Source organism: Ambystoma mexicanum, chromosome 14 (genome assembly GCF_040938575.1).
Source record: "Ambystoma mexicanum isolate Mex_15411 chromosome 14, UKY_AmexF1_1, whole genome shotgun sequence".
In the NCBI taxonomy this organism is placed as follows: domain Eukaryota; kingdom Metazoa; phylum Chordata; class Amphibia; order Caudata; family Ambystomatidae; genus Ambystoma; species Ambystoma mexicanum.
The window spans coordinates 267,109,606-267,136,979 of record NC_090940.1 but is presented as its reverse complement, the minus strand read 5'-3'; the positions used below and the strand labels follow the sequence as shown (position 1 = coordinate 267,136,979).

Sequence of the window (27,374 nt, the reverse complement as noted above, 5' to 3'; positions counted from 1 at the left end):
CACATGCAATGAGGATAGTGTTTTCAAGACAGAGAATTTGAAAGATAATGTTGCTGATTAGCTGCAGCAATATGTTTGTAAATTTCATGTGACATATTTGTTTCCTTATAGGGAAATACCATGCAGTTTCATCCTTTTGAAATGTATAAAATCAGAGCTGTTTAGTGAGCCAATAGTAGAAACTATAAGAGAGTGGCAAGACACGGTTTGGATATTTAGGTGTGCGATACAAATAGTTGATTTTATTTATGTATTTAATACCAGAAAAAAGTACCTATTCTCTGAACGGGTTCTGTGGACAGACATGACAACACTCTTATCAATTGTTGAAAATCAGTGATCCTGTAGGTCGCTGTTCTGATTCGCTTATCGCTCAATATGCTTTGCACTTCGAAGTAAACTGCACTGAGAATGGGTGTGTGTGGCTGGCTGACATACCCCCAAACAGACGACGGTGGGAGGCGAGAGTTGGTGTGCTGCTGCATAATGGGGCCTACTGTGCTCTCTCCCCACCTGTTGCCTCACCCTAGCATGATGCAGTACGTTGCATTGCATTGCAGTGCAAATGTCCCAGAAACTGTGCATTCTGGTGTTGAGGACCAGTCCTTCTACGAATACATTGATGTTTTGCCAATTTCAGGCAATCATCTCATGCGTGGTGTGCTGAAATCCAGGGAAAGGGGTGGGTCTGTGTGCGCACCATTGTAGTCCAGAGACCTGAAACCAGAGTGAGGTCTAGCATGTTGCTCCCTTTTTTATTTGTTTACATACTGAGACCTGCCATGTTGTAAGCTCTCCAGATCCACTTTGTGAGGAACAGATTTACCAGGCTTTGCACAGGAGTCAATGCTAGAGGGATCCAGACACTCAAGCAAGAAAACTCCTCTCAATCACAGAGAAGTGAAGAGTACCCAGGTCACTGGGGTATAGCGCTCAGTGTATCTTCTCATTCTATTCTAAAGTCACAGGTCTAGTGGTTTCTTTACCACAAATCCTCCTTACAGAGGCATAACCCCTGTCCACTATTTGTAATCCACCCCAGAAATATTGTGTCTGGTAACCTGCTATCCAATCTGGGATTATAGTGCCCGAGAGCACTTAAAGATCATAAATGGGCCTTTCCCATTGTTTCAGCAATCTCACACTCATTCTTTCTCTCTCCTCCCTTCACAGAGATGTTGTGCCTGCTGTAATCTTTCACATTTAAGGGATCAGTTCGCCATCACCCAGTAAGGATATTCTCTCTATCGCTCTCTCTCTCCCTCTGTTTCTTTCTCTCCTTCCCTCGATAGCATTCCCTTCTCATGATAAGAGATGTGGTGTCCTTTACACATGATCCCCCACCAGTTCACCAGGAAAATGTGATCCTGCTTCCAAGACTTCCCTTGTTCTTGGCCCCAAGCAGTATGTACAGCCAATCCAGTCAGCACCAGATTCTCAGAGTTTGCTCCCTTTTAGATTTCAGCAGCCTTGTTAGATTTCCTAGGTGATTGCTATTACCTCTATCACCACTCCATTGCCTGCAGTCACTTTATCAGGCCCAGTCTGTGTTCTACCATTCTGGTCTATGATCCGGTTTGTTAAAATGCGCGAGCATATATCAGGAGACTTGTGATTCTCTGCATGTTGTGATCACCTCATGCATCCCTCTTGCTCGAGCTCTGTAGTGGTCTGAAGTAGTATCTTTACTGCAGTTGAAAGCCTGGTTTATTATTCTGGCTTGTGTTGCCTCTCTGTGGTATTTGCTCTCAGCATTGTGAGGCCTATCCTATTTGTCGGGCATTCCTCTTCCTGTTGGGATATCCTGTGGCGGCACTCTTTAGCCCTCTAACCCAGCGTAAGGTGTTGGTTTGAAAGAACAGGTTTCCCAGTCTGCGAGTATGCCTCTGCTGTAGTGTTTTTCTTTCACAGGGAATGTTCCTTTCACCGCACAACTGTCCAAGAGTTGGGCTCCGGCTGCTTGGCCACCACTACCCTCTGTGAGTGGAGGACTTTCAGGGCAGATGAAAGCTCGCTTAACTTGATGAGTTACCATTGCCTCAAGAGATTCCTTCTAACAACTAGTGACTTTCCGTACAAATGATTTATTTACATATTTCAAAATATATCTTTATCAGACTTCCTTTTAAACCAAGCAAACTTTAATCAATATGAAGAATAGGTTTTTAAGGATACGAGAATCGGCTGTGGTCAGGATCCAGACAATCTCTTTAAATTCTCCACTTTGGATCTCATTTTTTCAGTGAATGCAGCTCTGGATTTAAATAGCTTAAGATGCCTTTCATGTTCATTACAATCTTATGATTATTTTTTTTGTTGACATGCGAACAGAGTAGAGTACAAATGTGTACAGGAAAAAGTACAGTATTGCTTTGAAATTACTAAATCAGCTAGTTTATTAGTTTTGCAATCTGGTTGTGATTAGACGAGAAGCTGAGTCACACCAGCAGTGCCAAATAGCACTTCTATTAAATCATGCTAATGAACCCTCAAAATAGAACTCAAGATATTCAGAAATTAAATGTGGATGAAACAGACACGGCTATGTGACTGGTGATGGTAAAATATGCTGAAAGAAGATGGATTTATAATTTAATAGGAAATTGCAATCCGACATGCTGTAATCCTCGGCTAAAAGCAGAAGATTGTGATTGACAGCTTTCCCTCCACTCCTCGAGTCATAGACCAACTCTGCAGTCAATGTGGTGGCATTTCACCTTAAGCCACCAAAGAACATATGGTGCAGTATTACAAAAACCTTGCACTGGTGCAAGTGAAAGTATCACTAGGGAATACATGATCCTAGTGCATACAACATGTTTCAGTGCATTTCAGAAAATGGGAAATGTTTGTCCCTGTCCAGATCTTTTTCCATGGTGCCGAAATTCATTGAATGAATGTTGTTTTTGAGAACTATGGTGCGGTGGGGGACTCCCTCCCTACCCCTGGCTGCACAACCCCATTCTAGTGCAGGGGACATAAAACAATCCTGGATATGCCCACGCCCCTTTGACACTGGACCCCATCATTCGCCCCCACTCAAAACCCGCAACCCTGTCCCCTCCCTTAACTCAAGGTCCCATCGCAGCCGCTGCCTTGTCCTGCGGCAAACCACGCTTGCAATATTCCTGATAGACCAACGTCCGGCAAAGGCGTACTCTTGGGAAAACCCGGGAAAGCTGGGTCAAAAATAATGAATAACGCATATGATGAACAAGGTAAAATGCTAGGGAATTTTGACTATGCCGGGCAACAAAATTAAAAGCTAGAAATGCACCTGAGTAAATTGCGCCATAGCAGACAAGAACGCAATCCTAGAGTCTTGTGACAATAGAACACCATTAGAAGTTGCGGAACCATAGAGGACGTGAAGGTCCTGAAATCATTGATGTGGGGTTAATGAATACACTTCACTGAACTGACTGAACTGTAAGAGATCATTAAACAATGAATAACAATGACCACAGCTTTCTGTACAAAACATAATAGCAATCAAAGTACTCAATACTGCGCATAATCCCTTAATGAGAAAAAACATCACCTTGTTAATATTGGTAAGGTTGTATTTAGTTATATTGTCTCATTTGTGTATATTGTTCTGTTCACTATCATACCGTTTATTTTGACAACTTATGTAGAATTGTCATTACATTTTCATTTCTGCGATTACATCTGACCCAAAGGTACATCACCCTGCAATGGGAACATTGTTAAGGTGGCAAATACATTGCGCTTTACTAGTGGAATGTGGTCAAAAGAATCATTTGTGGGATAATTTATCAAAGCGCACATACATTTTACTTTGGTATCTCATCAAAGAATAATATAGCCGTATAGACCAAGGGAGGGGTCGTTATCACAGGGTAATGACTTGCCACCATGTAATACCCCTGGCAAATCCGGGGCCATAAATTGGAGAAGGGTCAATGTCCCAAGCGATAAAGACCCCTGCCTAGGACTTTAAGGCTATTAGCATATGGTGGTAGTAGCAATACTTGTTTTAGAGTTTTGGTGGTGAAGTAAAAAATATTACTTTAATCGTGAGTAAATGGACAAACTGAGTAATACATTGAATGTGGTTTTGTTTTTTAGCACTTAAATAATATTGTTGCCTTTATAAGTTAAGCCTTTTAATTGCAACTTGGTTGAACTGGAACAGGTTTAACATGAGCATGCATTAGGTATCAAGCAAAAATAAACGGCTTCTCTTGAAAAAAAATGAAAGCTTTTTCCAATATTGTGGCTTTCTCTTTTGTGTGCCAAATAGCATGTTGAGGAAAAAAACGATCCTCCCAGAAGGAACGTGCCTTGTTGAAAATAATCTTGACTGGAAATTGCATTTTGTTTCCCTTTTAGCTTCTCTAGACCAAATGTTCAGAAAGCACTCATTAGTAGTAGTTATTGACTGCACTGTAAACATTCTGATTGGCTGAGAGAAGGTCAGCAACTATCTCCATGTGCTAACATACAAAAACTTGGTCTGACATTTGAAGCATCTCTCAGCACCACACAAACCAAACTGCCCTTAACTAAAGAGAAAACACTATTTATTTTCTTTAAAGAATAGGATATATTTTATGAAAGTGTTGGAAATGATGATTAGGTTCATGAACTTAATAACTGCCTACTCCCTCTGCATTGTCTGGAAGCATCCGCATTTAACCATGATATGAGAGGGTCTTCTCTTGTTAAGGATGTCAAGCAAGCGATACACCCTGGTCTCAACATAGTATGCAGCGCACAACTGAAATGCTTATTTTGTTATATATATAGGTTCAATATTTGAGAGATACACCACTCATATCACACCCTTTACTCAAATACCCCAGGTCACGATGGACCAGGAACCACGCTGGTTGGTAAAGGCAATATTTATGTATTTAGAAATTCGAGAAAATCATATACTTTTTAATATATGGGGAAGCAATCACCGCTGAATCAACCCTAGCACCTCCGCGCCCGCCCTTGCGGACCCAGTTCCATCACCAGAGGTAGGACTAAGGGTTTAGGATTTCACAAGACAAAATTATTAGAGAAGTTGGCACTAGCACAAGGAATCAAAGGCAGGGTTTCAAGAATGATTCTTGACAATATGACAATTATCAGGATAAGTATATGGTGACTGTTAGGGAGAATTCTCCAGAATGGCTAATTTCCCTTACCTACCGAGTCCCTCAGCAGATTTGCTGGATTTCTAGTATTTATTATTTTCACCTGGTAAGAGTGTGAGCCTTTTTTCCCACTCTTATATGCGTTTTGCTGTGTGTTATACCTTTTTGTGTTCATAGACTATGGAGTCTCACCTACTCCATAGGCATCCTCTTTTTCCTGTGTGTGGCACAGGGTTGTCTTTTTCAGAATTCCCACTATAAACTCCATTTTCTGGGACTGACTACTGTCTCCTAGAACATGTAATGTTGCCATTGACTTACTAGTCTTTTTAAATCTACAGACCCAATACAAACTAGCTTCCAATAGAGTACTGTCTGTTTCTCAAGGAACATTATTTCGTTCCCCTTTCTCTAAGATTTGGCTGGTGGCAGTGGTATCTACCATTTATATTTTACCATAAGCTATGAAAATAGCCACGGTATTGTTAGAGGCTATGGTGGTAGCCTCAAACTTTAATCCGCTGGACCCCTTTTAATGTTATGTGGTTGCAGTGGGGTTTATTCGCCATTTCTTTTTGTAAAGGTTTTTCTCGTGTTTTACTCTGTGCGCCAAACCAGGTTTGGTTCCTTTGTTCGCCGTCCTTTGGCGGGCTTCTGCACAGAAGCCCTCCTTAGGCACCTAGGTGTCTGGGTGGACAGGATGTGAGAGAGGGGTTTGAGGCCCCCTGCACAGGGTCTCCTTGGAGACCCAAGTCACACTCTAGTTTGATTGGTTAGGTGGCTGTCCTGCCAGGACAGCCACTCTGCTGTGTGATTGACAGCCAGGCTGTGTGAATGGGGGAAAACTGCATAAAAAGCAGGTCTCTGTGACTTGGAAGTCAGATTCGCCACTGGATCGAGAGAACCGAGGCGAAGCTGAAGGAAGACGACTGCTGCAACTACTGGACATCCTGGTGAAGCCCTGCTGCAGGTCCGAATCGCCCAAACTTCGACGACAGAGAAGATCTGCAAGGAATCTTCTTCCCTTGAGCCTGGTGGGACCAACCAGCTCGCCAAACTCCAGACAGCAGTCCTCTCCCTGGCCACATTTTCTGTGCATCGCTGCAATGAATCGGATAGCCAGTTGGAGAATAACCTGTTTGGGTTTTAAGGAGCGCACCTTTTATTCAACGCTTTGCTCTGCTGCTGGCTTCTTCCCTGGGCAGTGCAGGACCCTCCAGTCTTCCTCCTTCTTGTCGGTACGGCAGTCGCTTCAGGAACCGTGAGCCAGCAGGAACTGCCAGGAACCACCGCCTCAGCTACAGCATTCTTCTTCTCATAAGGTACTGTTCAAATCCGTACAACGGCAGTGAAAGTGTTGTAAATCTTTCGCCTCTCCGAAGGTTTGTCCTTCTCTACTTTTTTTAATAACTTTTCCTCCGACCAACTTCATTTTCAACTTTTGGCAAAGACTTAACCGCGAACTACTCTGAACTGTGTGATCCTCTGCAAAGACTCTGAACCATTAACATTGGCCCAAGCCTATTGATTTGAATCCTAGTTCTAGTAAGCCTTTTCTAGATTGCCCTGCCTATCACTTGTTGGTGTTGTGATTTTTGAATAACCTTGCCTTTCCTCCCCTTTAAATTGATGGAGTGCCATTTTGCACACACTTCATTTTGAGCTTAACTTGTCCAGAAGTGATTGGGTGTTGTGTAGTGTATTAAGATTGTGATTTTCTGCTGCTTTATATTAGTGAACTGTTTTATAACTGATGGTGTAAATAAATGTATATTCTTTTACTCAGAAACCTTGAGTCAGTGTTTGTTTGAACCATAGTAATTACTGTCCTTTGTGTAACTTCTGATACTGCTCACTTTACTCTTGAGATAAGTCTGGCTGCTCAGCCATCGTTGCCACTTTACTGTGTAGTACAGGCTTGTACCAAAGGTGAATTTGTACTTACACTTGTAGTCTTAATTGTGTGTGGTGTTCCCAAAGTTAGGCATATTATTCTGCCTAACAGTGACTTAGAGATTGGAACTAAGGACAAGGCAAGGTAAACTATGATTTTCTATGGTTCCTTTTGATACCCACAGTCCACTTTTAGTTTGGATTTGGACAGTCAGCGCTCTGGATCACCACACGTATCTGGTCTAACACAGGGCAGCCGGAAAAAATCAGCGGGCATGAACTGGATATCTGACTGGCACTGGACTGGCACTTCTGGTTACTGGACTACAGATCAGCTGGATAGCAGATTTTTCAGCAGCCATGCATTTAGTGGCAGAAAGCCAGGCTGGTATCAAGATGCTTCCCACAATTTGAGTAATGGGATTTTTTTAGAATTGGAGGCCTAGCTGAAAATGAGGTCAGCAATGCATAGACCTTGGCTTTGCAATGAAAATATGGAATTAGGATCATACAGGATGAAGAAAGCTGGAACCGGGCGCCATGCAGAAATTCGGGAAGAGAGTCAGTGACATCACTACAGTATATGACAGGGGCAGGCTTACTACCCACACCCCTAACAATAGGATTCGGCAAGGGCATAGTCTCCGCCTAGCTCTTCGCTGAATGGATTTTAGAAAAAGGATGTCATGTTTATGAGGTGCTTTTTACAGTGTTCAGAAACCTCCCCTAGCTACAGAAACCAAAATCTAATTTTGCCACAAACAGATGTGTAACAGTTGCAACCTCTTAGGAAGTCATATACACAGGTTACATATTTTGCGCTGCACAGATCAGTCCAAACCTCAAGTCTGTGGGACGTGGTTTCGCCTTTCTGGCACATTTTGGTAATTTTAAACATGAGATTTGGCCTAAAATTCCCCAACTTTGTACACAAATGCAAATTATCCCCAGGGATGTATGTACAAAATGTGACATTTGCAACATTTACACTTTTCTTTAAATCCTCAATATTTCACCATTTCTGTCCAGAGTGTGTCAAGACATTCTACCAAGTTTCAAAATAAAGCACACACGATCAATTTTAAACTGGGAAGCTTTCACAATTTTTCAAAGTGTTACTGCAGAGATAAAAGTCTTTAAAATATCTTCATGAAATAATCTTTAAAAGCAAATGGCAGGGGCTGGACAATTTTTTTTCTTGTCATCTGACCCCAACTGGCATTTCCTTCAAAGCAGGATGGGGGGTTTCAGCTTGATTGTAGATTTTATTGCCCTTTCACACTTCCAACTTGCTTGCCTTGGGAGCTCCATTGCCCGTTGGTTCAATAGAGACGAAAGTTTGTCCAACCCTGTAATTATCAGGAGCTGCTGAGAGAGAGATAGGCCTTTTGACACAAAACCTGTTTTTCAACTTGGTAACTCAAGCCACCGTGGGTTTAACATCTTTCACTTTTGATCCCAAACCCAGAATTTTCACCAGTAACAAATCCCTTTACATTTCTAAAGAAAAGTAAAACTTTTATTTACCTGTGTACTGTTTTAAAACACAGGCATTTGCTTTTCCTTATTTTGTAAGCAGCCAATTTTCACACGTGGTGCAAACTGACATTTCTTTCTTTAATTTGGTTTTGGGCAGCTCACTCAGATTTCCACATTGTCCTGCAGCTAAAGTCATTTTTCTTTGAATGAATGAGTTTTATCTGAACACTGGTATATGAAACTGACCAGGCTCAGATGGTTAAAGTTCTTTTGAGTTCTTGGTAACTTTTTCAAAGTTACTTTTGACAGGGGCTTTCATTCAGGAATTAGGCCCGGTTTTGCTGAAACACAATGGATGATCCTGGGCATGGCATGGCCTTTTTAGTCAAAGTGGTTTCAAAATGAATGGATGGAATTAGCGTCAAAGCAGCTTTTACAAAGAGTGAACAAGTTTCATTTTAATGGGGAATTTGGGGGGTTTTCAACAAGGCAATGCTGCGTATTTACTTAATTCCATCTTAAATGTTGCAGAGCACACTGGCACATTCCTGCAGCGTGTACTCTGTTCCCCCAAGCCTGAAATGTGTGTGGGGGGTGTGGTGCAGCCATTTTTCTGGTGGTTGTAAAAACGCAATTTTCAGATCCTGGTGCGCACCGGAGTCAGCGCAGCCATTTTGCTGTTTCTTGCACCTATGCAGCACATTGATGTGGGGCAATGCGTTGAGTGGGTCAATATATCCCACACTCTGGTTACATGGATATTGTAAGACATACCAAGTAAGGCAACCCATTAGTATCTGGCATCCTAGCTTCATTAAAGTTGGGCTGGTGTAACCAAAAATCAGTTCATTGCTTCATTTGTGCTTTTAGTGATCCCCTTCTCCTCTAGCAATCAGGGCGTCTACATCATTTGTGCTGGCAAGCAAACAGTAATCTTACCAGATATTGGGATTCTGATGCTCCATTTATCAAGAAATGAACTTGTAGCCACTCCAAAAGGATTAGGCACTTTCACTTAGTTGAATTATATTTTTCTGAAGAGAAGTCACTGTAAATAGGATTGGGGCAAGAGGACAGCTAGAGGATGCACAACCTCCTATATAGAATAGACCTTACTCTTTCATTTCCTTGATATTCCAATGTTTAGATTACCAGACGTCATGTTCACAAGTTCATTGGCTCTACACACATTAGAGCTCCTATTGAATAAGGTTAAGTAGTTAACTGAAGTGGACTCTGCCACAAAATGTATTCGTGCAGAATGTATGATGCCTTCAGCAGGCAGCCATCAACTTCCTGACAGCACATAGTTATGTAGATAAACTCCATCTGCCTGCCTCACCAATGTATGCCTGCAATTACCAGAACCAGGTATGTCAAGATGCTTGAAGAGTATCTGGATGTATTCCACACATGAGGAAAAACCCAGAAAGATGCCAGGAGATGTTTGAATGTCGTGGCACCCACTTATTGGGTGACTGACAAATATTCTGATGATTCAAGCCTTGCTTTTGGGATCTGAGACATCATCCCCTCAGTCTAGATTAATAAGGAATAAGCCATACATAGATACCATCATGCAGAAGATCCACCAGGCTGCATCCTTCAAAGACCTCTGCCAATAGTGAAGCATTTTCAGTGTTTGTGATACCCAGAAACCATAATTTGACCTGGGAGAGGACAAATAATTCTACACTCTTCCATTTACCAGGTGGACACTGCTGAGTTGGCATCTAAGTTATATTTTCTCTCAGAGAACCTGCTCATAGTTTGTGTGAACCTGTCAGGAAAAGCAGAAGCACCAACCCCAATATGTTCAGTAACAAGCGGAGCATTTTAATGGAAAATGGGTCACCTCAAATGCTATACCCTCCAAAGACCTTGTTTACCTCAGTCACTGCACTGGACCTGATGATGAAGGAACGAACACCCTGATAGATCATTGCAATCAAAGACGGCCCTCAAAACATCTTTGCAAGGGCTGGCCATACTTTCCCTGTTCAAAGGCAGAACCTAGTAATCAAATATGATGGATAAATACTGTACACGTCAACATTTAAACATTTAGTTGTCTGACTGTGTGGCTACACTTTAGAAAGTATATTAACTCTTGCCTTGTTTACCCTGAAAATATGTTTATGCCTCAATGGCCGCAGAGGTTTGTGACAAATCCAGGGATTCAGTCACTTCTCCCCATGGGGGGAGCCTTTCCTTGTGTTCCTAGGGAGGTGAGCTGTCTACACAATAATCACACGAATGGTGGCACCAAGTGGGACCTCACAGGGAGAGACTCCCCCATAGGGACAAGTACTCCCATTCCGGTAACCAACACCCTGAAGCCCACTCTTGTGAACCATCAACAATAGTCATGCTTCAGAGAAGTCTATCAGAGCAAGCCACTGCTTTTCATTATAATATTAGCCCTAACGTTCATCAGGAGTAGGGTGGAGAGTGAATTGAGAAAAGTGGAGAGTCATTGGAGCAGATTGGAGACATCCGGATGATGATGGAGAGTTTTTATTTTAGGAACGTGGACAACTGTTTAAGGAGGTTGGAGAAACAATAGAGCAGGGGTCTACTACACTGGTGATACCTTGTGTGGTAAGTCAGACACAGGAGACTGACAAGAAGACATGTTTTGCAGCCAAGTATTTAGGAGTTCCCTAATCCTCAAAGAAAAATAACAAGCGGGTGCTCGTCAGGATCTCTTACAAAAACTCTGTCCTCTATCCAAACCTGTACCACTATTACAAAAGGATAGCATAAACTTAGCCTAGGAAAGGATTATTCCTGCCTATGTTGTCTAGTGGAGGCAGGTTTTTTGATTCCCACCCAAAAGATGTTCTCAGTGCTTTCTCTTGCCCCAGGCCTAATGTTGTAGTTGAAATGTTGTGTATTCTTTCTCTTTTCTTATTGGTATAAGGTCCACCCAAATATGCTGATGCTTACTCCCATTTAAACGGCCTTGTTAGATAGTTCAGACAGTTCTAACTTCAAATATGTCCAATGTCTCTGGATGTGTGTTCCTCGTCCGAGACAACAAGTTCTAGTGGTCTGTGTTCACATAACTGAAAATGTCTTTCACGACAATTCGGGGTAACTTGTGCCTTGCTGCATTTTGGGTGGTTCCTTTGCTCATCCTTGCTTGGGTTGTGGGACTTCCTATCCCCCTTGCAGGGTATCTTGTGTCTTAGGACGGGTTGGGCTCCCTGGCTCTTCAGCCCATCTACATTGATTGATTTTCTCACCCCCCTTATTGGGTATCTTGTTTCTCAGCCCTGTGTGGGCTATGTGGCTTTGCAGCCCTGCTATGGTTATTGCTTTCTCATCCTCTTGCAGGGTTTCGGGATTCTCAGCCCGGTTTGGGCTATGGTGTAGCCTCACCACCATCCACCCACTCTTCGATCCGTGCTATGTATCTGGGTTCCGGTAGCAGTGCTCGTTGGGGGAGGTGGTCTCCCTGGCCAGTGCAGATCTGCACTTCTGACTTCCCTCCAGTCATCACAGTTGGGTCTCTTGCATTGCTTCCTCCCTTCTTGGACTGATGGGACTCCGGCATCATTTAGGCAGGACGCCGGCACAGCTCTTCTGGTGTAGCTTTGCTTTGTTTCTCCTCAGCAGCTCTGAGCTCCTCGGGCTTCCCACCTTCCTGGAAGTGGCAGCGTTCTGTGGGCCTCCTTGATCCTCTGCCCACTACGCCATCTGTGTGGCTCTACCGCCAGGCTAGTCTTGAGATGGAATGCAATACACATAGACCAGGGGACATGATATCCTATGAAGACCAGGACACCATTAAATACACATAACACAATCTCCTCATAGTTTAACATAATGTATATTGTTAATTGATATACACGGGGAAAAGGTCCTCTAAGAGAAATTTGTTAGAACGTGATCACAGAGCAGTGTTTTATTAAACAGGCCTGTTTTATGTTTGTTACTTGTGAGACTAGGTGTGTGTGCCCCATCTCCCTGATTGTGCTCCACGCCAGCCACACTTTGTACTTCTCTATGTATCGTTGAACTATCACTTTTTTGGTTGCTCTCTCTTTTCTGTCTGTCTATTTTTGTGTACAGTCATTGTCATTTTTTATTTGTTGATTTGATGAATACTATGTCAATAAAGAAACTGCTCTGTGATCAGCTCATGATGTAACATTGTCCTAAAGTATTTCTTTTAGAGGATTTTCTTCCCCTCTGTATATGAAATGACTTCTTAAGTGCAATATTGTTAATATATTGCATATATTAAGTGCAAAAAAAACTAAACCTAATAAACATAATATAAATGATGTTAATCTATGAAGACATTGTGTTATGTATTTAGTCCTGAGATGGAGACATTCTCTCCTCTGTCCGGCTACGCAACCCAACTTCTTTCGCTCTCTGGCTGGCTCTCCTCTTGTGTCTGGATACTGGGAACTTTGTGTTCCTCCCTGGAACGAGATGAGAGAATCTATTGGTCCGCAACAAATACAGATCAGAATCTAAGTCATCCACTTTTAAAGAGCACTGTACATTATGACCCTGTTCCATCCCCATATAACCAACTAACACTTGGGATTCTGTGTTGAAGGAGGTGGAGTAAAACCGTTGCTTGTGGATTCCTTGTCATCCCTTTAAAGGTGGGTTGATAATCAGTTGGATCCTGCTTTCCCTGTCCTCTAGGAGGTGTGAGGCACACCAGTCTCACCCACCTAGTCCCAAAAGGGGTGGCTCCCCTTTGGGAGAAGGGACGAATTCCCAGGATTCATCAGACTTGCCTCGACTATGATGGATATGACTCTTGGGAGCTGTAGTTATAGCTTGAAAATCCTTGTTTGGCGACACATAGGTTGAAATTAAAATATTTAGAATATCGCAGAAATAATTGATCAGATCGACAAGTTGTAGATGGAATGCTGTTGTACTCTCTGAAATATCCAACTGCAAATAAAAATGGTCTGGGTTCCCTAACATTCAAGTATTAGGTTTTTGTGTTTTCTTCTCAAATGGTATTTGAGCAATGAGTGGGCCTCATTTCATGGTAGGAGGTAACCATGCCACTATTAGCGGCATGGCTACGCCCTTACCGCATACAGGGTCCGGGTAGGCTGTATGGGTACTTACCAGGTAATTCCGACCCTGGAGGACCCGGTAAATCCCCATGCCAAATACCATTCCCCATTCGAGCCCCCCTAGGGCTCAATGGGAATCGGGAAGGAGCTAATAACGGTACCGCAATTTGCGGTACCGTTATTAGCTCTGAAGTCCCTTAGCGGGTCCCGTCCTTAACACCTGGTCAGACCAGGCATTAAGGACAGGACCCGCTGAGGGACCAAGTAGTAGGGTGCTAAGGGATTACCGGCACCGGTGCCCTTACCAGTGCCGGTAATCCCTTAGCGCCTACCGTGTAATGAGGCCCAGTATCTTTTGTATACAATGTAAGTTTATTTAACTGTAAATAATATTGCAAAGTGTGACATTTGACTAACAATCATGAAATAACCATGAGCACTTGCTACATTTACAGGAGAGTTCCATTGTGGATTTGAAGATGCCACCATCTGTTTATTCACCCAGGATGACTCTGATGTATTTGACTGGACGAGACAAAGTGCCATAACAAGGGACACAAAATATACCCCGAACACCGGCCCAAGCACTGATCGCAGCGGCTCCAAATATGGTAAGCCAGTTGATTAGAACATAGACCACCTGCCTTTTAATTATTTGGGGGACTCTAGACAGTGTTAATACGCTTTTCCAGCAAGATATAAGCTGAATTTGAGTTAAAGATTGTCTATCACTGTATTATTTACAGATTGTCTTGCACAGTAATTAACTGTCCGTGTATTCAGATGCCATACCTTCTCTCTCATTAGTACCCGACGAGGGAGGATCAATGAGCTTGTAAAACGCAAGCTCATTGGCCCTCGCCCGGGCCTTACCTGCCCCAGAAGGCTCGGAGCTCTGCGCGGCCCCGGAGTTCTTCCTGCGACTGGCTGCCATGGAATGGGAGAAGGGACTACATCTAGTGCCTTCTCCTGTCCCATGGTGGACATTTTCTTTGTTTACTATGGCCGACAAGGAAAGAGGCAACGGATTACGTTTTCTGTCCGTGGTAGCCATTTTTAATAGACTTTCTTTACTTTTTTTTTTACGGCTGCAAAACGCAACGCGTCTCGCAGCCGCGGAAAAAAAACAGAAGTGCCCCGGTATAACGAGCCGGGGTACCAATGGCAATATGCCCCTCAACTGCGGCCCATTAGCGCATAAGGTAATGCCCCGGGCCTTTGTTAACTTTGTAACTATGGGCCCCGTGGGCATTACCTTATGCAGTAATGTCCCGCAGTCTCGGGGCATATTGCTTAAATATTTTCATGGCAGCAGGAGTGCACTAACCTATGGAGATTTCCCAGTAGGCGTCTGCACCCCGGGCCTCTTTTGTGTGGTATTTCCAAATGTTTCCATAGGAAAAGGGTTGGGTTTGCTGAAAATGTGTAATATGGGACCACTTTGCAAACATTTTCCAGGGCCTCTTTTAGATCCCGGTCCACCCCTGCATGGCAGCCATCTTTACTTCATGCACAACCCACAGCCAGGAGGTAATGGAGGCAGAATGTCTTCTGTGGTAACAAATGCATTATGTTTTCAAGGGAGCAGGGTCACCTGAAGCTCTACGAATTTGGAAAGCCTCATAGCTTCCATTATATTTCTATGAAACATATAAAAAGTGACACCGCAGCAAAATTGAAAATGTCCCAACAGAATTACACCATCATGAACGCTGTCGCATTTATAGGTGGCGCGCATGGCATGGGTGTCGTGCGCTAGCTCTCCAGCGCGTGATCTGCCCTGCCAGCCACTCTATTCATAGAACAGCTTGAGAAATATCTCGCTCAAAATATGAATTCACAGATGTCAGCTGCACTGTGTGAGAAAGGTGCCATGAGGTCTCTTTTCCTAAGGCGCGCGGCGCAGTTTCATGCGAACTGGTCCCTAAAGCATTATTTGACAGTATAGGAAAAGAATACAAAAATAAATAATAAACTCAAGGATAATTGTTGTGCGGATGCTACGCAGTTAGAAATGGCAGGGGAACTGATCTTCCTTAAACTCAGAAAAAACACTACTACAACACGAATTATATATATGTTTCCGAGGAGAATTCCCTTCTATGGCACATTTGAAAAACATGCATGGTTTTGAATAGCACTTCACAGATCATGACGGGGGACAGTTCGCAGAGATATTACACACATCAGTCATCGAGAGCAGGCACTTACTGTAATCACTAAATGCACTTAGTTTGATTGAAGGTTTAATAGGTTCTTCTCTTTACACTGCGATATCTGATTGTTTTTGCTGTCCCTATGGCCCACAGTGACACATTTCCCAAATCCAGGAAATGAGAAAAGAGTTGGATTTGAGGGCACTGTTTTTTTAAAATTTATTTTTTAATGATGCCATGCATATTTGGCAGCGTACTCGTTAATCAATGCCACAGCCCAGTTTATTGGGTAGAGATGTATTTTCACAAAGTTGAGCCTCTTGATTTGCTTGTTTGCAAAATCAGAGATTGTAAACACAATGTCATGATCCCATGGCGCTATTCACCACATTATGTAAATAGTAGTGATTGGTGATGGGAAATAATACTATGTTTGTTTTCCTCGCACACTGAATGACTCGATCTAGAATTCATTAATCCTCATTCAAATGTATACTCATTTGGTGTTTTACTGGTGGATATGTGCCATGATTTGCAAAGGTGTCTATCAAACTAATATCAAATGAATTAGTGGGATCATTAGTTAGGCGACTCTATGGCTGTGCACAGGCAATTATGCATACAGGAAATCCTTAAAAGGGCATTATACTGGAACCCCATATTTTGTTTTGCTAGGATCATTGTTTTGTGTTATATACTCACTAGCAGTACCGGGGGTATTATATACTGATCTGTCTAAGCGGGCAGGAGTACAGTCATCAGTGACATGCACATTTGCTAGAGTCAACCCAGCTGTTACTGACAGTAACATGACCAGTAAAAAAAATTGAGGTATCGTTAAGGAAGGAATCTGTCCTTTTTTTTCAAAAGAAGCTATTAAAGGGAAATTATGTAATTTTACTACCATAGTAAAGTTGTGTTTTTTAAAATGTTACAATTTAATTTCTAATGATCCCTTCCAGTATATATTACAGGCAAATTGAGAATGCTGCTTTTGTCTTACCGAGTAAAGCACATTATCAATCTAGAACGACCATATATATTTGTATCTGATAGAAGATTATAATTCCAAGATAGACTGTCTAGTACACTCTTTTTGTATTTGTTCAAAATACTCCTAAGGGAAAGGAAATGGAGAAAATAGTACCAATCAGTGCTCCTGGTTAATTTACATAAGATCAAAGGGCACTTTGGGAATGACTGACCACCAATCTTTACATTTGACAAATAAGCCTGTGGAGTTGCATGCACAAATCACTAACAGGGTAATTCATAGATTTCAGCGCAGAGGCAGCGCAGAGAGGTAGCTTGCGCCAGCCGTGAGCGCTAAGCAGCATTCTGGAGCACCGCGTATTCATGGAATATCAAAGCCATTTTGAGCGCTGGCGCAGAGAACATCCCGCAGCGCCAGTTACGCCCCCAAAAACGCCCCTTGCGCAAGGATAAGGCATTAAAATCCCCAATGCAGCGCAAAGGGCCGCGCTAACCCTGCACCAGTTCACAGGGCCGGTACAGTGCATTTGGGGGGTGCGCGGGAAGTTTAACACGCGAAAGGCTTTGTGCGAGCGGGGTACGTGTATTCTGAGTGGATCGCAGGAAGTAATACACGCGACAGGCCTTGTGCGAGGGGGTACGTGTATACTGAGGGGTGCGCAGGAAGTTTAACACACGATAGGCCTTGTGCGAGCGGGGTACGTGTAGTTTGGGGGTGCGCAGGAAGTAATACACACGATAGGCCTTGGGCGAGCGGGGTATGTGTATAACGGGGTGCGCGGGAAGTAATACACACGATAGGGCTTGGCCGAGCGGGGTATGTGTATTTTCAGGGTGCGCAGGAAGTTTCACATGCGATAGGTCTTGTGCGAGCGGGGTACGTGTATTCTGATGGGTGCGCGGGAAGTAATACACGCGACAGGCCTTGTCCGAGGGGGTACGTGTATTTCTGGGGGTGCGTGGGGAGTTTCACACGTGAATTGGCAGTGTGGGTCCTCCCAGGTGTGCCCTCTCCCCCCTCCCCAGGCCCCGCAGGTAGCCCAACCTCCTAGGCCATGCCCCGCAGGTATCTCACCCACCCTGGGCATGCCCCCCAGCCAGCCCACATGTCACCAGGCACCAGTGAGCACCCACACATGTGCCCCTGCACCTCCAGTGCCCCTGCACCCCCACCCACCCGGCAGTGAGGGCACCTACCAGCAGGCCCCGACTCATGTCCCCCTGCACCCCCACCCACCCGACAGTGAGGGGCACCTGCCAGCAGGCCCCGACTCATGTCCCCCTCCAACACATCATCATGATCCACAATCATGGCCCTCATGGCCACCCAAATCCCACCACACGCCACCCCTGCCCAAAGAACCAACCAAGTATTACATCCACCCCACATTGAAATGCCCATTACACGATACAACCCAAATGGCATGTATGTACATCAACACATGTCCGTCACACACACACAATGGGTGCCAGTGAATGTGAAAACCCACATCGTGACATGCATGCAACCAATGAGAGAATACCACACATTGAAGTATGAAAAAAAATGTATTCAAGACAAAATGAAGGGAATCAAATGAAAACACACAATAATGGAAATAAGAAATAAAATGCAGCATGTCCCAAAATGAAAAAAAATATGAAATCAGAATCCAAATAAATCCAAATGAAAATGTGCCCAAAGTCTCCGTCCAACAAAGCAAATCCAAAGGGAAAGAAATAAGTAAAATCCATTGCTCCATGGTGAAAAAAACAAAAATGATGATAAATCCACTGTTCAACTATATACACATAACAAATCCAGGGTCCATGAGCCCAACCATTGAAATCAAACCTACAAAAAAAACTACCTAATAAAGAACTATCTACAAAAAGGTGGGCATAGTCCAAGCGCCCCAAATGTAAGAAAAACATAAATGAAACGTAACACTAACTATATACAATGGCAGCGGGCAAGTCCTATGGCTCACTTGCTGATTTCCCAGGCCAGGACATCATCGAACTCCTGTTCTATGTCCTGGAGGCGGCCTGTTCCATGGCCCCGAGGTTTTGCAAGGGATAACGCATGTCCAACTCCAACTCCCTGCGAATTGCCTCGAGGCACTCGGCCCGCCTCAGCGCCCTGCGCATGGAATTCTCCGCCCTGACCATAGTGAGCCGTGCCTCTTCCGCCCGCCGCTGCTCCGCATCTATGTGCTGGCCCAACCGCTGCCACACAGAAGACACTCCCAATCCAGGGTCCTCCTGCCCTCCGGCCGATGCCTGCCCCTCGGATGTTGATGGCCCCGAGCCATCATCGCTCCCACCTTGAGCCTGCTGCTGCTGTGCCTGTGCCCTGCCTCTTGATGCCTGCATGTCCTCCTCCTGCTGGGGTGCAGTTGTTGGTGTGGCCACCCCTGCTGGACGTCCGACTCCTGACTGTGGCAGGGATGTGTCCTCCACCAGCCTGGCCGCTGGGTCAGAAGCAGCTCCACAGGGTGCCCAGGTGACACATGGGCCGGAAGATAGCACAGAGGACAACAGGCGCATAGGGGGTTCAGTTGAGGAGGGGTCGGTACAAGGTCCAGCACACGGAGGAATCCAGCACTGGTGACCCATCCTAGTAGGTTGATGCGGTCAAAGAGGCATCCAAGATAACGTGCAGTGTCTTCATGAAAACACTGCAGGTCATCCTGCATGCCCAGTTGACGCAACGCCACCCCAGCCAGGACAGGCTCAACCCGGTCCTGGATTGCCACGTCCGCAGGGAGAGGAAGGCCAGTTGTTGTGCGCTCGTCCCCTCCCTGAGACAGGTCTGGATGTAGGCATCCCTGCTGGTGCAGGATGAAGCAGTCACAGGATCGGGGACAGGATTACACACAGGCTCCTCCATAGTGGCCTGTGCTTCCTCCTGTCCCTGCCCCTGGACTGCACCACCAGCACCAGTGGAATCCCCCCCTTCCAGACCCTGTGTGTGTCCCTTCCACGGCCTCCTCCTCAACCAAACCCCCCACCAACCAGGATGACTCTGTGCCATCTTCCTCCATCAGACCCTGTGGGGTCTGAGCTGCCCCTTCTGCTGCCGAGGAGTCCACCTCCAACCTCCGCCTCTTGGACCTACCCTCGGCAGCTGCGGCTATGGACGCGGCACCAGACTCCTCACTCCCCAACGAGATGACAACATGGGAGGAGGGCCGGGCCGTGCGTCTCCGGCTGGCGGTGCGATCCCTTCCGCTTTGCTCCACAGCACCGTCTCCGCCCTCTTCATCAGTTGATGCTGCAGACAGGGAGAGATAGAACACAGCCATCAGGGCACTGTACAATGGTCTGATAAACACATGCCAGTTGAACATGAGTGTCAGTGTCAAACTTCAAACATGGCTCACACTCCCAAACACATATGTCATTTGAACTCACACACATGAGCACATCAACAGGAATGTTGCACCAGGCAGCACCATCCATACATAAACAACAGCATGAGCAGCCGAAGGTGAGCCTCACCTCACATGCAACACGGGGAGTGCAGAACACATGCACACATGCCACCAGACATAAATGCAGCTGTACATCTCCACCACCTGTCGCAGTGATAAGATCGCCATCCATGTCACATCTGGCAATCAGCCTCCTACATGTCACTGTCACATGCATCCATGGTGTATCACAGTTGCACCCTTGTCAAATAAACACACATTCGAGGGGATTGGGTCCTCCGACGTATTCCATATCTATGACATGTAATCACCACAGCTGTGCTGCTTCGGAAACTTTTTCGGCGTCTGCGTCCTGCGTCGATGACGTCGATACGCCGTCGTCGAGGACCTCCTCCGACGTCCGACGTCATCCGATGTGATAAGTAGGACGCACGACGCCCATAGCCTCAGTTCCGTTTTTTCCGCGAACGTGTTGCTTCGTGTTTCTCGGTTCTAAGCCTCGACTCTTTGGAGTTCTGTTCTTTCTGGTTCTTCGAACCTGTTCGTTTGTGAATTTCCTTCGGACAATGTCTTCCACTTCGTCTTCAAACCCGCGTCCGGGCTTTAAGAAGTGCGGGGAGTGTGGGTCCAAGATGTCGGTGACTGACTCGCACGACGCCTGCCTCTGGTGCCTCGGGGAGGCCCACGACACGGATGTCTGTATCGACTGCCAGTCGCTCACGTCCAAGGCCTTACGCGAACGTAAGAAGAAGTTGTCGGTAGGTCGGGTGTCCAAGCCCCGGAAGTCGAAGTCGGCGGGGCTTTCGACGGATGATTCGAGGGGTGACTCTCCGCGTCATCGTCGGAAGTCTCGTCGGTCTTCTTCTAGGAGTGGGTCTCGCCACTCCTCAGCCTCTTCGAGGCATTCTCGGAAGCGCCGTCACCGGTCGCCTTCCAGGTCCTCTTCCGAGGATTCTGCACGGCACGTCGGTTACCCCACCAGCCGTGCGACGCCGGAGGAATGGGCTTCCTTCGGGAAGAAAATGTTGGCGATTCTTGAGTCGCAGGGTACTCAGCCGTCCGCGCCCCTGAGTGGGGTCGGCAGTGTGAGGTCGAGAGACACCGCTCGCAAGAGTGGTCGGCACGAGTCACGGGAGCGGTCCCGTTCGGACAAGGAGGCTCGTTCTCGCCGTACCCGTTCCAGGTCCCGGTCCTCGACGCGTTTGAGACCGTGTGCTCCTGTGAAGTCTTCGAGGAAGACATCGACGTCTGAGGCGTCGAGGGCGTCGACAGGCTTTCTCGAGGCTCCGGCTTCGAGGACGTCGTCGAGGCCGTCGACGATCAGGTCGTCGAGGGACACGCTCGGGGCTCCGGCCTCGAGGGCTGTGTCGACGCCGCCGATACTGGAGGCGCTGCATCTGACGTCGACGCCGATTTCCTCGACGTCGACGCCGATCCTCTCGGCGCCGTTGCCGGTTTTCTCGGCGTCGGCGCCAATTCGCTCGACGCCATCGACGCCTTTCGTGTCGGAGGTGCCCCGTGTCACGGGTGTGCCCCCTAGGAAGGCTCTGGTTAAGAGCAAGCACTCTCGGGTGCCTTTTCGCCACCTGGAATATATTTCGGAGGCGGATGAGGATTCTGATGGCCTGGTTCCTAGTCTGGTGCCAGATGAAATTGTCTCGGGCCTTAGTCAGTTTGACGATTTGAGGCAGTCACTGCATGATGCCAGTGGACTGGACACCTCTCCGGAGGTGGAATTTTGTAGGCCTGAGCCTGGCTCCCATGCCGATTCCTCGTACCGGCGCCTTATGGCTAGGGTGTCTGAGTATCTGGGATGGTCTGCTCCCCCAGGGGAGTTTGTGCAGGATGATCTGATGGACATCCTTGATGTTGGTCCCCCAACTGACCCGGTACTGCCGTTCCATATGGCTTTACAGAGAAGGGTGGCGGCGGCTTGGACTGCTCCGGAGAGTCTCCCGGCGGTAGGCAGATCCTTGTCGCGTAAATACCGTCCAGCCAGTAGCGACCCCTGCTACTTGACCAGGCACCCCACTCCGGAAAGTTTGGTGGTGCAGGCGGCCACGGCCCCGGCAAAGCAGGCGTCGTACCCTACCATCCCTCCTGATAGGGACGACAAACGTTTTCATGGCTGGGCGAAGAAAGTGTTTTCTTCTGGTGGTATGGCGCTTCAGGCGGCCAACTCCATTTGTGCCTTGTCTCGTTTCACGCACACTCTGTGGAACTGTGTTGCGTTAGCGGCTGAACGTATTCCCGAAGGGGATGAACGGGATGGTTTCCTTTCTATGGTCCAGGATGGTAAGGATGCCATGTGTGAGTCCGTTCAGTCGGGTCTGGACTTGGCTGAATGCGTCAGTAGGTCCATGGCGGCGAGCACCGTGATACGCAGGTTTGCGTGGTTGCGGAAGTCGGGGTTTGCTCCTGATGTGCAGTCCCGGCTCCTCAACATGCCCTTTGATGGTGAACACCTTTTTGGCAGCAAGGCTGACGAGAGCCTTGAGAGGTTGCAGACCTCAAAAGCTGCAGCGAAGTCGTTGGGCGCTGCAGTTCGCCAACCTCCGCCTTTTCGTCCTAGGGGACGGCAGTGGAGGGGTGGTTCCTTTCGCTATTACTCATCCTTCAGTAGAGCGAGAGGAGCTGGCAGTCAAAGAGGCCAACGCAGGGGTACCAGAGGTGGACGACAGGGTGCCCGTGGTGCCAAGGCCGCTCGGGCAGTTGCCTCTTTGCCCTCAGGTAACGCCGCAGCCGCTCCCACTCAGTCGTGAGGCCATGTCCCATGGTTCGCCGGTTGGGGGAAGGCTGGCGCAGCATCTTGTAGAGTGGCAAGCCATTACTTCAGATGTGTGGGTTCTGGAGATCATTACCCACGGCTACTGTCTTCCTTTTCGGCACAGGCCTCGCGACAATCCACCGGGGAACCTCTCTTTGCAGTGTCCGGATCCGCTCCTTGCGCAGGAAATTCAAGCCCTGCTGGAGAAAGGCGCCATAGAACTGGTGCCTGTGGCGGAGAGGAACAAGGGATGGTATTCCCCTTATTTTTTGGTTTCGAAGAAAGACGGGGGATTGAGACCCATCATGGACTTGCGCGGTTTGAACAAACTCCTCAGGAAGGACATGTTCAAGATGGTTACTCTCTCTCAAGTCCTCCAGGCCCTTCAGCTTCAGGACTGGTTGGTGTCACTCGACCTCAAGGATGCTTACTTCCATGTGCTGATCCATCCCAAGCACAAGAAGTACCTGAGGTTCGCGGTTGGCGACTCGCACTTTCAGTTTCGGGTCCTGCCGTTCGGATTGGCCTCCGCCCCGAGGGTTTTCACCAAGCTCATGGTGGTGGTGGCAGCGCATCTCAGGCAAGGGGGGATTCACGTCTACCCCTACCTGGACGATTGGTTGATCAGGGGGAGCTCTCCCGAGCAAGTCCTGGATCATCTATCGATCGCCTGTCGCTCCCTTCACAGGCTGGGCTTCTCCCTCAATTTAAAGAAGTCCCATTTGACACCAACACAGCGGCCCCAGTACATCGGAGCGGTGCTCGACACTTCCCTGGGGCAGTGTTTTCCTCCCCAGGTGAGGGCTCTTCACATTCAGCAGATGGTGCACAAGTTTCAGCATGCCCAGACGCTCCCAGCGTTCGAGTTCTTGAGGTTGCTCGGCCTCATGGCATCCTGCATTCTTCTGGTGCCAGAGGCTCGCCTGCGGATGAGATCTTTGCAGTGGGCACTCAAGACGCAATGGTCGCAGTCCTCCGGCAGGATGTCGGACTCGATTCAGGTGCCGTCCTCGGTCGCCCGGGACCTTCTGTGGTGGGCCGTGGAAGGCAACTTGATGAAGGGGGCTCCATTTTGGCTTCCCTGGCCGGAGGTGACGGTCGTGACGGATGCATCCCTCACGGGATGGGGAGCTCATGCCAACGGGCTGACAGTCAGCGGTCGTTGGTCTCCGTCGGAGTCCAGACTCCATATCAATCTGTTGGAGCTGAGGGCCGTCAGGCTAGCCCTGAAGGCTTTTCTGCCGTCTGTGCGAGGGAAGAATGTCCTGATCCTGACGGACAACACAGTGGCCATGCACTACCTCAACAAAAAGGGGGGGGCAGGGTCACTTCCTCTGTGCAGAGAGGCGATGCAGCTCGAGTTCTGGGCCATCCAGCAGGAAGTTTCGATCTCGGCAGTTCATCTGGCCGGTGCCGAAAACGTGACGGCGGACGCTCTGAGCAGGCAGAGCGCAATCTCTCACGAGTGGGAGTTGGCTCAGGAGATTCTCCTGGAGATCTTCGCCCTTTGGGGGACCCCTCACGTGGACCTCTTCGCCTCCAGTGTCAACCGGAAGTGCGAAAGGTTTTGCTCGCGGGAATTTCCTCCAGAAGGAGCCTTAGGAGACGCGTTCGTGGTGGAGTGGTCATTCCCGCTGCTGTACGCGTTTCCTCCAGTCCCCGTCATCCCGCAAGTGCTGCGGAGGTTACGGAAGTTCGGTTCCCGGATGATCCTCATTGCCCCGGCGTGGGCTCGGAGGACGTGGTACCCGGACCTTCTCGACTTATCCATCTGCCCTCCACGTCGTCTTCCCTACCGAGACGATCTGCTCTCACGGGAGGGGGGTCTGGTTCTCCATCCGGAGGTCAGATCCCTCAACCTTCACGCTTGGCTTCTGAAAGGTTGAGGTATAAGGATTGGGACCTCCCTGAGGACGTGATGGAGGTGTTGCTTTCGGCCCGAAGGCCGGCAACAAAGTCTCTGTACCGTTGCCGTTGGCGTAAGTTCTGCGACTGGTGCAGAGTTCAGAATGTGGATCCTTTTGCATGTGACATCCCCATGGTTCTGTCCTTTTTTGCTTTCTTTGGCCCACAGGGGCTTGCAAGTGGGTACCGTTAAGGGTTACCTGGCGGCGCTGTCCATCTTTAAGCGCTCGTCTGAGGAGTGTTCTTACTTTAAAATCCCTTTGATTTCACAGTTCCTGAAAGGGCTCACTAATGTGTTCCCTCCGTCACCTTTCCTGGTGCCCGGTTGGGATTTAAACTTGGTTCTTAAGTTTCTTATGGGTGCTCCGTTTGAGCCTTTGCATTCTTGCCCTTTGAGGCTGTTTACTCTGAAAACTGTGTTTTTAGTTGCGGTTACTTCCGCTCGCAGAGTGAGTGAGTTACAGGCACTTTCAGTTGAGCCTCCCTTCACTGTATTTCACAGGGACAGGGTTGTCCTTAGAGTTCGTCCTTCTTTTCTTCCGAAGGTAGTGACGGAATTTCATTTGGCCCAGAAGGTTGTTCTTCCGGCATTCTATCCTCCTCCGCATCCTGGTTAGGAAGAGGAGAGGCTCCATAGGCTTGATCCTAGGAGAGCTTTGAGCTTTTATGTTTCACGCATGTCCCGGGTCAGAGTGGATGATCAACTCTTTATTGGTTACGCTGGAAAGCGTTTGGGGCAAGCTGTGACGGGACAGACTTTGTCTCGCTGGATTGTTTTGGCCATCTCGGAGTGCTACCGTTTGGCGGGTAAGGACCCACCGACTGGCTTGCGGGCCCATTCTACCAGGGGTATGGCTGCGTCTACTGCCCTGCAGAGGGGTGTTCCTATTCGCAACATCTGTGATGCAGCCACCTGGGCTTCAGTACATACATTTGTACGTCACTATTCCCTTGATTCCATCCGGGCACAGGATCTGGCCTTTGGCAAGGCGGTCCTTTGCTCTGCTATTTGATTGGCTATTCTAAATTCTTTCCCTCCTCCTTGCTTTGGTACTGCTTTGGGAGTCTGTCATAGATATGGAATACGTCGGAGGACCCAATCCCCTCGAAGAACAAGTTACTTTCTTACCTGGTAACGTTCTTTCGATGGGATGGTCCGACGACGTATTCCATATCGCTCCCGCCCGGCCTTCCCCGCTGCAGAATTTCTTTTGCAATTGCAGCTTACGTTCCGCAAGGCTTTGTGTCTGACTGGCAGTTGACTTATGTCACACGTTCTGGGGGGAAAAAAAACTACAACTGAGGCTATGGGCGTCGTGCGTCCTACTTATCACATCGGATGACGTCGGACGAGGTCCTCGACGACGGCGTATCGACGTCATCGACGCAGGACGCAGACGCCGAAAAAGTTTCCGAAGCAGCACAGCTGTGGTGATTACATGTCATAGATATGGAATACGTCGTCGGACCATCCCATCGAAAGAACGTTACCAGGTAAGAAAGTAACTTGTTCTACACATGTACATAGTGCAGATACATGCAGGTAGAACCACCATCCATGTGTGACACCACAACCATGCCACTGTACATACACAGAAATGTATAAATGTGTGCACCCACACCTGCATTTGGCCGGCATGCTTACCAACACATACACCATCGATGTGTCTCGCACATGAGAGGACTCACATGCGGCACGCTCATTTCCCTGTACATACACATGCATACATGGCCCTACACAGACATAGGTACAACCTGAACACTCCTGCCACACCTCAACATGCACAGCGTCCAATCAGTACGCATGTACACTTACGGCTCGACTCCAGATGGGTCTGCCTCTCAAGGACCTGGAAGTGGAGCGCTGGGCGTATACGTTCCAGGACCCTCATCTGGTTGTTGGTTAGGCGGTCCCGGCACCCCTTGGCATCCGCTGTCTTCAAGAGGCGCCGGGCGTTGTTGAGGGTCCTGGACCTGAAGTCCTCCCAGTGCTTCCAGACGTGTTGAATGTCACGGACTGCCACCCCCTCCACATTGATGGCAGTCACGATGTCATCCAGATCCTCTTCCGTCCTTCATTGTTGGCACGTGAACCTCTAAAGAGGGCATCATACTGCCCCAGGACTTGCTCCACCAGGATACCAACTTCACTGGCACTGAAGCTGGTAGCCCTCTGCCTCTCTGGCTGGGGGTTGCCACTGGTGCCAGATGGTGTTGTGTCCGAAATGGCAACCCCAGAGGCAGGTGTGGGTGGGCAACTGGGTCCTGGGGCTGGGCTGTGGAGCGATGGTATACCAGTCGGGAGTCTTCTGTTCCAGCAGGGGTGGTCACAGCAACTGCACCCCCGCAGATGGCTGACGTGCAGGCACCAAACAGCAGGGCACGTGGGCAGCAGGCAGGCAGGCAGCAGCAGATGGCAGGTGGGAGCGTGCTCGGGGCTCTGAGGGGCAGGAAAATGGCCTTCTGGGCAGGAGTGTGGTCTTCTGTGCGTTGTTGCGTGGCCAGCTTGATACAGAGTGATTTGGCACGTGAAAAAACTACACGTCTGCGTGTAATTCAAGGAAAGGCCCTTAGTGCGTAAGCGCGTCTGTGACGTG

General features: G+C 47.7%; 1 protein-coding gene across 6 annotated transcripts in view; it reads left to right on the top strand.

The window, feature by feature from the left end:
- Positions 1-27,374, top strand: part of MDGA2 (MAM domain containing glycosylphosphatidylinositol anchor 2) — a 2,250,375-nt gene that overhangs the window by 2,064,236 nt on the left and 158,765 nt on the right. For all 6 annotated transcript variants that reach the window (XM_069637392.1, XM_069637389.1, XM_069637393.1 and 3 more), the window contains one exon: positions 13,996-14,151. In XM_069637392.1, coding sequence (XP_069493493.1) covers positions 13,996-14,151 — 156 coding nt within the window. The remainder of the gene's footprint in view (positions 1-13,995; positions 14,152-27,374) is intronic.